Source organism: Echinops telfairi, unplaced genomic scaffold, assembly GCF_000313985.2.
Source record: "Echinops telfairi isolate 266 unplaced genomic scaffold, ASM31398v2 ScPeMD7_18;HRSCAF=68, whole genome shotgun sequence".
NCBI lineage: Eukaryota > Metazoa > Chordata > Mammalia > Afrosoricida > Tenrecidae > Echinops > Echinops telfairi.
In genome coordinates, this window is record NW_022103915.1 from 7678700 (window position 1) to 7693395 (window position 14696).

Sequence of the window (14696 nt, forward strand, 5' to 3'; positions counted from 1 at the left end):
TAAGATATGTGCAGTGTGCATAGGAATTTGTTCGTAGTTTTTTTTTTAAACTATAGTCCGGCCCTCCAATGGGTCTGAGGGACAGTGAACTGGCCCCCTGTTTAAAAAGTTTGAGGACCCCTGCTGTAAAGCAAATCTGGCCCCCGTGTGGTTGGAGTGGGGAGGAATGCTTTAATGACCTTTCCAGGTACTCATCCTTCGGTGATAGCCCCTAAACCTGACAAGCGGTGGTTTCTCTGAAGGTTAGCTGCAGTAGTAAGTTGGCAAGCTTCCGATGGACTCTGCCCTCTGCCTTACTCTTGGAAGGAGTCCTGCCCACAGTGGTTTTGTAACTTCCTGTATGTTCAGGTCACTTGGAACTTACTGGTTCACAGAGTGATGCGGTCTCCCAAGTGTGTATTGTGTAGCTCCCGGAAACCACCTTTGCTGATGTTGCCGTCTCTGTGGTGTGAGCGTCCTTAGCTGTTGGGGCGCTGTCAGGCTCACGGGGCCAGATGCAAGTCTCCAAAATTGTCATCTTCATGCAAAGCATCCATTTGCTCATAGACAGCAAATACCATGGCACGCTTTCCTTGAAGGGACACAGACCCGACTTTGCGCAATTAGAGCATTTCCAGTAAAAGATGATGTTTGTGGAAAACAACTGGAGCCGTGCCCAGCTCGGATGAGCACACAGAAGCTTACCGGCATACCCCCGGCTCCTGTTACTGTGTCCTGCAGAATAATGCTGGAGATGTGTTCCCAGGAGGCAGGCTTTCCTAACATTCTTGCTTTTCTGCTTTGTCAAAGACATCCTTCTGGGTGACAGAAATACACGCAGAAAAACTACCTGCCGCTTGAGTCGTGCCTACCTGAGCAGCTCAGTGACATTAGGGGCATCCTCCCGCTGTTCCGCCTTTCTCAAAATCCTCTTCCACACTTGTTCTCCTTCCTTAGCACAAAGGCACTGCCGGGTGCTCCCCCAGCTTCTCATCTCACCTTTCGAGTTGCCGGTGTCCCTGCTCAAAGAGCAGGGTGCTCGAGGCAGGCCTTCTCCCCCACAGGGCGTCTGCGACTCCCAGTTGGTGCTGGAGGAGCCCTCGTCCATCGTGCAGCTCGACTACAGCCAGAAGGTGCTGCTCGTCTCCACGCTGCAGAGAAGCCTGCTCTTCTACACCGAAGAGAAGGCTGTCAAGCAGATCGGGGCCCAGCCAAGGAAGACGTAGGTTCCGTGGTCTGTCCCAACTGGGTCTGAGGGCAGGCTCAGGCTACCCAGGCGCTAGGAGCCCCAGCGGTGCTGAGTCTAGGGTCTACACCTGCCTAGGGCACTGCTTTCCCCACTCCCCCAAGACAGAAGAGGTGTGCAGAGAGAGGCCCACCTGTTGAGGAGAGCCTCTGGAACCTAGAGATGCGCCAGGCTTGGCCTCGGAGGGGAGCCGGCCTGTGTCCTCTCCTTGTGCAGGCGCTCCCTCCACTGAAATCCCACAGGGCTCATGCTTTGAGCAGCTAGTGGCGACTGGGTGCCTCTGTGCACTGGTCGGCTCAGGCCACTCTGACCCCCACGGGCATTGTGGTGCTTGGGCACCAGGTTCCCATATGCTCTGGGCATCATGGTATTCATTGCCCTGTGCACTGGGTGCCCTCACACCCACGTGTGGTGGTTGGCCTCAAGGAGAACCAGACCTGCCCTGTGGAGACGTGCCAGAAACTCCGCCCCGAGAACGGTCATGGTTGTACTTGCTGCAGGCAGGCTGCCACACATTGGCAGGGGCGGGGGCGGGGGCAGGAGGACCTCCCGAATCTGTGGGGCCCCAGGCGTTTGTGGAATCAGCCTAGAGAATGGGAAGGAGGTCCAGAAGGGGAGAAGGCCCTTCTTTGACCCACCAGCTAGAGGAAGGCCAGTCAAGGGGAAGGGTAGGTTCTACAGTCCCATGGGAAGAGGCAGATTCACAGCGCCCCCCACGGTACCCCAAAAATGTGCATGTGGGATTCTGTAGCAAGGTCGAGAGTGGGGTTGATTGAGGGGAGCAGTCAGACCCCCACAACCTGAGCAGGGGTGGGTCAGGGAGCAGAGGCAGTCCTTGGCATGGGCGAGATGCTGCCGGGATTCCATCTGCATCGCCCTCTGAAGCGGCAGTACTGCTCATGGAATCGGGGTGAGTGCACAAAAGGGTGCTGAGCGTGGAGAGGGGGTGAAGCCGGGGCCATGGAGTTGGGAGCACGAGGAGAAGCAGGTGTGGGTGAGGGCACCTGGGATTGGTGGTGCCAGTCTGGCGGGCGGATGGGTGGGCAGGCGGCAGCGGTGCCTGTCTATATCGGGTGGGGGTGTCCAGTTGAAGGCTGAGGCCGTGGTGCCCATCTGTGTCAGGTGGGGGAAGGGGCCGAGGCTGGCAGAGCCCATCGGTCACTGGTCCAGGAGGAGTTGGTGAGGTCCAGTGGCCAACCCTGCAGCTGCAGCCCTCACCCCCACCCCCTCCCCGTCCTGGGAGTACAGTGGGACGGAGTCCTCTGGACCCTATAGCTCGTATAGATGCTCTCTAGACAGACCCCATCCCGAATCTCCCGATTTGACTCTGACCCTCAGCAGTGGGTGGAGTCTGGCGTAGGGACTGCTGACATCTGGGCTGACTTTGGCAGCCTACGCTCCTGCTGCCTTGTCCCCCATCGTCGGCACTCACTGTCCTCCTCTCGAAGGACCACCTCACGGTGACCGCGAGTAGCAGAGCAGAACCAGGTCGACCGGGCTTCCAGGGGCTGGTTTGGGAAGTAGATTCCCCAAGCCTTCCTCTCGGGCCCTTCTAGAAGCCTCAAACGTCCAGTCTTTGGGTACGAGCCCAGCGTGTTTGCTGTTTGGGAAGAAGGCAGAGTGTACAGCGAGGTTTACAACTCGGTGACCTGCCACGTGGTTCCAGCAGTCTTTCTCATCAAACAGGGCCTCCTAGCTCCTCGTGCACAGGATCGGACCACTGCGATTCTGTCATGCGGTGTAAGAGCCGCCGAGTCATTTGGTGACTTTGACTGGGAGCATCCTGAGCCAGGCCCTGACCATTGTAGCAGAGCATCAGTGTGTGTCTTCTCTGGGAGGGGGTGCAACACGTGTTAATGAACAGGAGAGGGACAATAGCACTGCAAGGAAATGGGCTTGTCTAACCTCATGTGGCAGGAAGGCTTGTTTCTCTGTGGTGGGCAACTTCCAACTGTGTTCGTCCCCGGGAAGCGATCGATACCTCACGCACCACACACATGCAGCGGGTTGCGCTGCTGCCTCGCTTGCACACCATTCACAGCGGCACAGCAGGGGTTGGGAGGACAGACCAGGAGACCAGTCCCTGTCCTCAGGACCCTTGGGACAGTACAGACCGTCCAGAAGCAAGAGACTGTGCAGGCCCCTGCAAAGGGCTGTGGGGAAAATGGAGCAGGGTGTGTGAGAGTTGCGAGGGGGCTCACTCCATGGTATGTGCTGCAGGAGCCCCAGGTGGTGGGATCCTGGGACAGCGAGTGCCCTTGTCCTGTGGGCCCAGGGAGGCTCCAATCGGTACCTGGGCTACCTACCCAAGTGTGCAGCTAGAATGTGTGCTGCAGGGTTCCCCGTCACTGACTCTGTGGACGTAGATTGTCTATTTCCAAGGCACCTGTGGGTCACCTTGAACCTGCTTGTTAAAATTAACCTTTGAGTTCACAGCCCAGTGCACTTAGCGCTTACAGCCCCTGGGGGCCGGGGTTCAATGAGCACAAAAGAAAGGGGTGGGGGCTGGTCAGTCTCGCTTAGCCTTAGTCTCAGCGCTTCCTGGGTGATTCCATGTCTCCATCACATCCATCTCCCTGTCTGCTTCCCTCCCACATGGCAGGGCTGGGAAGTTTGGGGCTTGTTTTATACCCGGACTCTGCAAGCAAAGCGACCTGACGCTCTATGCCTCGAGGCCCGGCCTACGGCTGTGGAAGGCCGATGTCCAGGGCACTGTCCAGGCCACGTTCATCCTGAAAGATGTTTTTGCTGGGGGCGTCAATCCTTTCGAGCTGTACCCTCGCCTGGAGCCCGCTGACCAGGGCGGCTGCAGTGCGCCTGAGAAGCACCTGGGGCTGGTCTCCTGCTTCTTTCGAGAAGGCTGGGTGTTGAGCTGGAATGAATATAGCATCTATCTTCTGGACACCATCAACCAGGTAAGCACAGCGGTGGCTCCGCCCCCTACTGTCTAGGGGTGTGAGACAGGGCAGGCCTGCTGCTCAGGTGCGCCTTTTCCTGCGGGCCCATCGTGCCATCAAACGAAGCTTTGGTCGTGTTTGTCCAAGAGCGCTGGCGATGCAGGATCGACACTCAGCCGCTAACCCAAAGCTCCTGTGGTGGTCTGCTCCTGGGACCAAGGAGCTACACTTGGTCCCAGAGGTCACCGAGAGCAAGTCCATGAGTCAGCACCCACGGGCAATGACAGGCGCCCCTGGTGGCACTGCAGCCGGACTCTGTTACTTGGGGTCACCGTAGGTCAGAATTGACTTGGCAACACACAACAAAATACTTTGTTTTGATATTCATAGCCTACTCCTGCCAAGAAATGATGATGATGATGCGTGTGATTAATTTAACCACCAAATTAAACTGGTCTTTTTAAATCTACCTGGATCATATTCTTGCTGTCTACCCCCTACCTCCCCACCCCCCATGGTCTTCTTTCTGGTGCTGGTTTTCTGACTCGTATGGAGTCACGTTAAAGAGCCCTGGTGGCCTAGTGGTTTATGTATCGGACTGCTAACAGCAAGGTTAGCAGTTCTAATCTACCAGCGCACAGAGAAAGAAAGACGAGGCTTCTGTTCTCATAAATACCACAACCTTGGAAACCACAGGGGCAGTTCCACTCTACCCTCCATGGTCACTCAGAGTCTGAATCGCCTTGGTGGCATTGAGAGGTGGAGCTAGGCTGTCTTGTCACTTGTTTTTACCAAGGGTTCTTTACTTGGTGATAAGATCTGAGACCGCTGCCCAGCCTCATAAAATCCCCGTGGGAAATGGTTCCTGTTGAAATCGGGGTGAAAGCAGATTACCCCAGAGAAGGACTTAGGAACGTTTAAATACACTCATTTCATTTCAGTTTTCTCTTGTCTTAAGAGCAGACCTTCAAACTATTTAAAAATAAATTTTTTAATTTATGTACTGGAAAAAAAAAAAGAGCATACCTAAAAGGACCCCTCTGCCTCACACACCTGAGCCCAGGTGCAGCCAGTGTCTGCTCCTCCTCCTCCAGGCCAGCAGGTCTCTGGCGGGCCCTTGTCCTCAGAGATGGCAACCATTGGAGTCTCTGGTCTCCTTCAGCTCCTCCTCATTGGAGGCCTCTTCATTATGGGGGTCAGCCATGCCTGATGATGCCAATTTGGCAGGAAAAAAAGCTACCCCGCTTCTGCCTTCAATAGTGGTCATTGTGTGCTATGACGTCAGTTCGGACTCAGCCACCCTGCAGGACACAGGAGCACTGCCCGTAGGGTCTGAGGCTCCCACTTGTTCAAGTCTTTCTCCTGCCAAGCAGCTGACGAGTTTCAACAACCAGTCTGTCAGCCAGCAGGCCCTCACTTTAACCACTGTGCCACCAGGCATCTCCCGTTGGCCTGAACTTGATTTCCTGATCTAGGAGAAGGGGGACACGGGGTGTTGATCTGTGAGATGGGAGAGTCAGGTGCTGTGAGGCTCCGAGCTTGTTTCTGTTGTTAAGGGACATTGTGAAAGACACTCTGGCCCTCATCCCCAGGCACAGTGGCCTGACCTTTCACCCTTCCTTGGCTCCTTTTGAACGTGCACTCTCTGATTAAGGCAGTGCCCTTAACCATTGGTTCTTTTCATCCACCCAGCAGGTGTAATTACCTTCATGTTATAGGTAGAAAAACTGAGACAGAGAGACTCCAAAGAATTATAGGTCTTTCCGGATCAGAGCCCATGAGACTGGCTGTTCCAGAAACACAGGTCACCTTTCTAGGTGGACAGCAGGATTCTTTAGCATACACAAGGATCGGAGACTCCATCTGTGACCACGAAATGACTTCTTCTTTGCACTGTCAAAAGCAAGAGCTTTTTGAATGCACGTATCTGGCTGACCTCTGCCCCTCTGGCCATTAGTGGTCAGATGGTGCTAGGAGACTGTCCCTCCATTGTGGAGTCCTCAGAGCCGGAAACGGCCTGCAGGATCGGCTCTCCTGTAGGGCAAGGAGCCGGACCTGCCCTGAAGTCACTCTAGTTGCCCTCTGAGAGCCCAAGGCCGGTGGCATCTTTCATATTTGCTTATTTTGCGCACGGTCCTGACGGATGGGCTCCCTCCCCCAGCACCTCGTGTGTGGGGCTGGTGAGTGCCCAAACCAACTGTGGGCCTTGAAACTCCCCACCCAGGCGGCATCTGGAGAAGGCTGCAACAGGGGTCGGGGATGAAGTCGGGCAGAGGGGACAGTGCCTTGCAGAGTTATAGCTGTGGGGTGCAGGAGCACCTGAGGCAAGGACAGAGGGCAGGGAGCAGCGGTCTCAGGCCTGGCCTGCCAGCATCCCTGGAGTCCATTTCACAAAGGGACGGAAAGAGTAGGGACACGATTCCCAGATGGCCTAGCAGTAGGGGAGATGCCTTTCTTTCATAATAACCATTTACTTGACGCATAACTCTTTGGGGTTTTCACGCATGCATCTCTTCAGGCCACTGCTGACAGACACTGCCCAGCTCACTGATTTTCTCTTGGCAGGTCACAATTGCCGGTTTGGAAGGGGCTGGCGATATCGTGTCTGTTTCCTGCACGGCAAATGAGATCTTCCTTTTAAAGGGAGACAGGAACATCATCCGGATCTCCAGCAGGCCCGAAGGCTCTGCGTCTGGAGGTTGGTACCTGTCGTAGAATGACTGTCGCACCCAGGAGACCAGAACTCAGCTCTAGGCCAGCGCGTCTCCCCTTGTTCTGCTCACTGTGTGTCCCTGCAGCTGTACTTAACCAGGGAGGCTTTGGGAGGCCCTGTGGGGCTCACAGTCATGTTTCCAGTACTTTCCTTGGATGTGGCCTCATTTCAAGGCTTGTTCCTGACGGTGGCAGCAGACACTTTTGTCGCTTAGCCTGTGCTTATTCTATACCAGAGACTGGGCTAAACACGGAGCGTTCACAGTCTCCTCATGTGAGACCAGCCCCACCAGGAAGTCACTCATGCCAGGGATAAAGGTGGGAGGTGGGGCCGAGGGCACTACCACCATGGAACAGGTGGCCTGGCCCTGGGACCCCGTGTTAATGTAGCCCCAAGAGTTTGCAAGGAGATCTTGCAGGCATCCTGTTGGACTCCTGGGACAGGACATCTAGGCATCTCAAGATCGGTCTCCCTGCCAGGCCGTCTTCCTCCCATGATGGGTGGCAGGGCCATTCTGCAGCAGCTCACAGGCCGGGCACCCTCAGTATGCAGCTCCACGACTCCACCCACGTGCTGGCAAAGCTCTGGACTGTATTTGCACATGCTGACCCCTACCCAATGAGCCCGTCTCTCCTTACTGCCCCAAGTGTCCATCAGCCTTGTTAATTGTTGTGATTGGTTTACTCTGACTTCCTGGCTACCTCCCCGCACTGCGTTGGTGTGACTGGCCTCCATGGCCCCCGCAGCTCCTGGGCAGTGAAGGCCCACAGTCAGTGCCTGCCCATAAGCGGTGAGGAGTGAGTCCCAAGTCACTGGCCCATCTCCAGGTTTCTCTTTCAGCCTCTGTACCATCTGCCTCCCGGGGCTGGGATCATACAGGTTGACCCTAAGACCCATGGCCACTGTCAGGGGCACCTTAGCATTGCTTCTGCTCTGGCCAGTGCCCACTGGCTGCAGAGAGAGAGCAGAGCCTGCGCAGTGTGGATGGGTTGACTGCAAGCCCCGAGGCCCACTGGGAGCCAGAGACAGAGGAAGAAGACTGAGGGGCGGGCGGGGGTGCCACGTCTTCCGTGAGGCTTGACATGAGGTGTCCACAGCCTCCAGTCTTCTTGCAGTGCCAGACCACCGAAAGAGTGGTCAATAAAGAGACAGAGGACAGTCTCCCCATTCGTTGGGGCTCTCCTAGCTGTGACATGCGTGAGAGGAGACCTGATGGATTTGGCAGCGTTTCTGAAGCTGCTCCCATCCCCAGAGGACCAGTCCCAAGAACTAGGAGCATCCATTCCGAATCCCGGGAAAGAGATGGCCACGGAAGGAAAGTCGGGATAGATAGCATTCCAAACCCATCATTGCTTTAGGCAGTAAATGAGCTCTTGGGCTTGTGAACCAGGATGACCCCTACAACCCCTAAAATCCTGCCACCAAGGGCCAGCGTGGCTCCCAGAAAGAATATGGACATGGTGCTCAGAGGCCAAGCCCTAGGCCAGTGATGTCCAGCAGAACCGCTGACGTGGAAGGTGCTGTCTCTCCCTGCTGGCAGGAGGGGACCACGAGCCCCCTGTGGCTTTTGAACCTTTGGAATGGGGCTGGTGTAACTGAGGCGCAGAGTTTAAATTTTGACGACTTTGTGTGAAGAGTCACATCACATAGGAGGAGTCCTGGTAGCACCGTGGGCTGCTCCTGAAAAGCCGCTGGTTCGAGCCTGTCAGCCATTCTGGGAGGAAGGTGAGGTGTCTGCGTCTGTAAGGGTTTTCAGAAAGTCTCAACAAACTCATGGCTGTAGAGCCTATTTGGACCCAGCAACCCCGTGGGGCAGAGTCGAACTGTCCCTCTGGGCTTCCAAGACTGTCAGTCCGTCCACGAATAGACAGCCTCACCTCCCCCGCCCCGGTAAAAGATTTTCAGCCTGAGCACCCTTTCTCTGAGAGTTCCATCCCGTCTTACACGGTCTCTGAGGGGCAGTGACCGGAAGGCAGTGGTTGGCATGGCTCATGGTGGCCAGCCAGCCTGCTGTGAGCGTGCGTGCTCTTTAGCCCGCACTCTGCTTAGTCCCACCAGGGGCCTGCTGCCCTCTGTCGGCGCCGGTGCCAAAAGTTCTTGTCTGCGTGCCCATGGTCACGTCCCCAGGCGTGGAACGGTGTTTGGGTGCCGGCGGACTCCATGGTCTGAGGTGCTGTGTGCAGGGCACTGTGGCTGGAACCAGACTGCCGTGGCAGCCTCCTAGTGTCGTGTCTGCGACTTCATTACGGTAATGAACTTCTCCATCCTGAGTGGATTCCAGCGGAACGTTACCTTTCCACGAGACTGAACGACAAACATGCACATCTTTCTCTGCGCTCTTGGAGGCATGGCAAATAGCAGCAACTGCGGGGGTGGCCGGTGTGTGGTGCTGTTGTACACAGAGGTTCGCCACAGTCAGGACCAACGGGTGTGAGCGTGCTCCCTCCCCTGGGTGAGCCCCGCGATGTGGACCTGCGCCTGCTCCTTGAGGAAGCGTGTGAGCCAGGTGTGGGCTCCGCACTGGCTATCGAGTCACCTACGGAAGACTGCGGTCACCCTGCTGTCTTTCTGGTGTTGACACGGACTTCCTGGAGAACAGAGACCATTCTGAGGGATCTTTTGTGCTGTCTGCATGCGTTCCGGCTTGTGACTCTATTTTGCCAATGTCTCTGCAGTCAGACCTGCTCATCTCTTAACAGAGGGAGCCTTTAGTCCCCTCTGACGGCCAGGGCTGGGGGCCAGGCTGACCGAGTGTCCGCTTCCCCTTGGGTAGTTTGTCCTAACCCGGCTCTTCTTCCTCAGGTCTGGAAATACCAGCGTGTGCCGAGCGAGTCCATGCGGAGCTCTTGGAGAAGCCGCCGGGGGCCCCCGGCTCTGAGGTGCGGCGCCGAGGCTGCTCAGTGGCCAGCTCTGTGGCCAGCGAGCCCCGGAGCCGGAGCAGCTCGCTCAACTCCACGGATAGTGGCTCCGGGCTCCTGCTGCCTCCCGGCCCCCACCCCGCCCCCGAGCCTAGGCCGGGCAGCCAGCCCCCCTCACAGAGATTCAGCCTCATCAGCTCGGAAGACTTTGACCAGGAGCTTGTGGTGAAGCCCATCAAGGTGAAGAAGAGGAAGAAGAGGAGGAAGCCAGGTCGGGCAACACACAGGCTGCCCAGCTCCCACTCTGGGTCCCAAGTGTCTCCCTGAGCCAGCAGCAGTGCCTCTCGCTGACTGAGTACACACACGCACACGCACACGCACACGCACACACAATGTCTCCCTGAGCCAGCAGCAGTGCCTCGTGCTGATTGAGTGCACACACACACCCCCGCCCCATTCAGAGCTGAGGAAGGCTCTGGGAGTGAGTCTGTCCCCCACCTCAGGGAGAGGGGAAGTTTCCTGAAGTTAGCGCCCCTCCCTCAGAGGACAGAGGGCAGATCCACAAGTGAGTGTGCACCTTCCTCAGAGAGCAGAGGGGAGTTCCAGAAGGAAGCCCCCTCCTCCCAACCCTCAGCAGAGGGGTCCAGGAGTGAGCGCCGCCCCCCTCTTCACGAAGCTGAGGAGGCTTCTAGAAGCGAGTGTGCCCTTCCCTCAGAGAGCAGGGAAAGTTTGGGAAGTGAGCCAGCCGAAGAGGGTTACTGGAGTGAGCACCCTTCTTCAAATAGCCAACCGGACGTTCTGTGAACACGGGTGGAAAGTCACGGATGTGGGAGAAAACTTATACTCCTCTCTGGGCAGAGTGTCTGGAATATTAGCACTTCACAGAGAAGGGCTTAACTGTCACGCCTTGTACCCACCAAACCTCTGTAGCTAACAGCAGCCCGCCCGGAGGCTCAGTTGGTGAAGCATGGGCCTGCCACCCTGGAGAGCGCTGGGCACTCCGATTTTACCCCGGGGGGGGGGGCCACTGAGTTGGGAGCGCCCTGCAGCAGCGGGTTCTCTGGATTAGCTGGCGGACAGTCTCATGGGGTTCCTAAGCATCTTAATCAGGGCAGCTGGCCTGTGAACCCCTCTGGACACCAGTTCTGCTGCTGATCCCACAGCTCACATTCTCTGGGTGGCCCCTGCCCCTGGCTGTGTCTGGTCCTTGTATATTTCAGGGGCTCCCCTTCACCCACTCCATGTCCTTCATGTAGGGCTCTGGCTCTCCTGGATCTTACCTTCCAAATGGCCCCACTGCCGTCGAGTTGGGCTTTGACCCCTTCTCACTGAGGGAGCCTCCTGCCTTACTGTGCCTTTGTCTTTCACCCCAGAAAGTGGGAGCAGCAGCACCCACCACAGCTCCCTGGAGTCGACACCCTGCTGCGAGTTTCCCGGTGGGAGCCCCCCGTCGCTAACCTCGGACTTGCTGTCTGTCACCTCCAGTGTCCTAGGCAGCAATGTGGACCTACTGAGCGCAGCGTCCCCCGACCCAGAGAGCAGCCTCTGGGGCGGGCTGAGCAGCGGCCTGCCAGCGAGCAACAGCTCAGAGACGTTTGGTGTGCTGGAGGCCCCTGGGGCCACCCCCGACGCCCTGGGAAAGGAGGCCAAGGACAGAACGGAAGTCCCACAGTGTGACCCTGCGGGAGGCGAGGACCTGCTGCAAGGAGGGTGTGGTGCCCCCCTGCTCCTGGGGGACGATGTGGACACAGAGCCCGGAGAGGAGCGAGGTCCTACAGAGGTCAGGCCCAGCCTCAAGCAGCCACCCTTCCAAGAGCAGGACAGCTCAGCCCGATCACACGAGACGGGGGACGTGGAGCCCAGTGGCCCCCCGAGCATGCCTTCTGAAGACCCCCTTCTGGACCCTCTCGCTTTGCCATCCAGCCTTTGTGTGACCTCAGGAGCAGAGCTGCTGCTGCCTGACCCGAGGGCCAACTGGGGCCCCTCCACGGAGCCCAACTGGGAGCAGCGCTTCTTCCCGGGCCCGAGTCCCTGGCTTGACGGTCCTGGGGATGACACAAGTCGGAGCCAGGTGGCCAGTTTGCAGTGTGACTGGGGGAGCAGGGGAGGAGAGCTGGAGCCCGCAGTCTCAGCTGCAGCCACCAGTGTCCACGGGCCTGCGCTCCGGCAGCCATCACGAGAGCAAGTGTCCTCGTCCAGTGACGAGGAGGACATCTATGCCCACGGGCTTCCCTCGCCGTCCTCGGAGGCTGGCGCAGCAGAGCTCGGAGGCAGCCGCTCACTGCTGGATCTGGGCCGGCCAGCTGCAGACACTGCCGGGCTGCTGAAGGCTGATCAGGTATGTGGGAGCAGACATGGGCAGTGCTGTGGGCCTTTCTTTCCCTTCTGCAGAAGGCTCCTGTTCTCCAACTCTGGGCTTCGGAGGATCTCTTTAGGCCCCACCTTGAGCTCCCTGTCTCCTGGGAAGCCATTCCCTCGGCACATGCAGGGCCTGGCCAGTCCCCCATGTGTGTCCTCACAGGACTGTGACCAGTGGGTCGGTCATGCAGGCAGCTGGGAGACAGGGATTTCCCCGCTCCCTTCTCAGTCAGTGCCCTAGGCAAGACCTGGTGCTGTACTGTCCACTGCCTCCTCCACCTGCCTCGGGCACCCAGCCCTGCCATGAGTTGGTGACTCCCTGATCGGGGTGACTCCCAGGATGGGAGGGTGGGCCGTGAGAGACGATCACGTTGCTTGCCACCCTGGCGAGTCTCACAGCCTTTCCTGCTACTCCACACAGAGGGAATGCTGGGACTCTGGTGCGTATGCCCTGACGGTGACATCCCTGATGCGGACCCCTCCCTCTGCACCAGTAGGCCACTGGCCTCTGGTAAACAACAAGCCATTGGAGAGGTCCCGGGGGGCTCAGAAAGCCAAAGGTTGTATAAGGTCACTCACCAGCAGTGAAGGACTGCCCCAGGGCTGCCTCCCCCACCCCGGCCCCCACCCCAGTCTTAGGCTGTCCTGCCTCCAAGAGGAAGCTGGAGGGAGGCTGTAATGGTGGCCCTGGGCCTGTCTTGCCTGCCAGGCTCTGCATGGCCCGTGCTCACCACAGTGATGTAACCACTGCATTCCAGCCCCACGGGGAGGCCAGGACTGTTGTTGGGGCCATGGTAGTGAACAGCCGCAGGCCTGGGGACTCGAGGGCATCTCCCAGAAACAGTGCTCACTGAGGGACAGGATGGGGATTCTAGGCCAGAGATGTCGGTGGGAGGGATCCTGGACCTTTGAGGGTCTCTAACAGAGTCCTTGCCTCTCCACCCTCAGGAAACAAGAAAGCCAGGAGGGTTTATGAGCTTTCTAAGGGGTGGATGAGGCTCCATGGAGAATGGGAACAGGACAAGCAGGGGTGGACACTTCTCTTGAGAGAAGCCAGCTTCTGTGTGTGGTATTTCTGCAAAGACATGGGTTTCTTCGGGCACTTAGGAAATGATAGAAGGAGTAAGCGTTATTTAGCTTCAAATGTTAAAAGACGCCAGCTGCCAAATTGGAGTAAGCAGGGTGTCCTGGCTGAGACTCCAACCCTCCCCTGGCCCCAGTGTGCCATGTGTCCCCCAGGAGGGAGGGACAATGCTTGCAGACGTGTAAGGGGGAGAAGCAGCATGACTGGATGCACAGAAAGTCTCTGTGTGCCTGCAGCCCCTCTGTGTAAGGGGTGGGGGGACCCCTGCACTGCAACCAGCTCCTTTTTGGGGATTCCGGCGATCTGGCACAGACGTTGGGGAGGTTCCTATGAACTGACCGTCATCTGGGCATGTTATGGGTCCTTGGCGGGTGACAGCCCCCGTTCCAGGACACTTCTACCGGAGGGGAGAGGTGCGCGGGCCCACACCTCACGGCACTGCCCTTGCCAGTTTGCAGAGAGCTGGATGGGCTACTCGGGCCCCGGCTACGGCATCCTCAGCCTGGCCGTCTCGGAGAAGTACCTCTGGTGCCTGGACTACAGAGGTGGCCTGTTCTGCAGTGCCCTGCCTGGCGCCGGGCTGCGGTGGCAGAAGTTTGAGGACGCCGTCCAGCAGGTGGCGGTCTCACCCTCAGGTTAGTGTCCTCCCCCCACAGGCCTGACATCACTCACAAACACATGGTGTGTGTCACCGGTGTGTTTGCTGCGGTCTACTGGAGCGTTAACTGCAGGGGGCACACAACGACAGGTGATTAGATTTGGCAGGTTTTTCACGTGGAGAGGGGCATTAGCAGCCAGAGTAAAATTTCTTTCTCTCAGTGTTACCTTAAAATAAGCCACTGGACTCACGCAGCACCAGCAGAGGTGCGTCTACTGTGGCCATGGGCATGGGCTTCCTGGCCAGAATATTGGACGCATGCGCTCTGCACCCCGGGGCCTAAGTTTCTCTCACTTGACCTTTCATGCCATCATCAGGCCCCTTCCTGTGACCTGGAGCAGACGTTTCCTGAAGGGCGGGCGTCCTGCGAGGCTGGGGAGCAGCCCCTCACTCCTTTCTCTCTGTGCTGGCCGCTGCTTGGCCTGCTCAGCCGGGAGAGTGGGGGCTCGAGCAGGAGGCTGGTGGTGATGCACGTCATGGCTTAGGGCATGGGAACAGACCCCAGGCTGTAGTATTAAATTAAATAAGTAGCCACCACCGCTGCTACTACTACTACTATTGGGTTCAGTAATGCACAATTGTACGGTTGAGATATATAAGTATTATATTAAAGTCATCGAGAGCATGAGAGATATTACAATAATGCAGTCAGACACATTACATGGTAGCATTGCTCACCTCAGCCCAGCTTGGTGGTCCACCGTGGAGTGAGGGGGAAGGGAAGGAGGGGACGGCAAGGGAACAAGGGAGAGGGGGAAGAGAGGGGAGTGACCAGGGAGTGAGCAGCAAGGAGGTCAGAGAGAGATCTATATTGCTGACGCATGCCTATATACCTTTTGGGGGCATGCCAGCCCACTAATTACAGGTAGAGACATACATTACAGGAAGGGGCTGCACTATAGG

The 14696-nt window shown here is 57.5% G+C and overlaps 1 protein-coding gene across 2 annotated transcripts in view; it reads left to right on the forward strand.

The window, feature by feature from the left end:
• Positions 1–14696, forward strand: part of TECPR2 (tectonin beta-propeller repeat containing 2) — a 62779-nt gene that overhangs the window by 23726 nt on the left and 24357 nt on the right. For both annotated transcript variants that reach the window (XM_045287718.1, XM_004698790.3), the window contains 6 exons: positions 1044–1201; positions 3828–4140; positions 6688–6820; positions 9638–9964; positions 11067–12031; positions 13587–13770. In XM_045287718.1, coding sequence (XP_045143653.1) covers positions 1044–1201; positions 3828–4140; positions 6688–6820; positions 9638–9964; positions 11067–12031; positions 13587–13770 — 2080 coding nt within the window. The remainder of the gene's footprint in view (positions 1–1043; positions 1202–3827; positions 4141–6687; positions 6821–9637; positions 9965–11066; positions 12032–13586; positions 13771–14696) is intronic.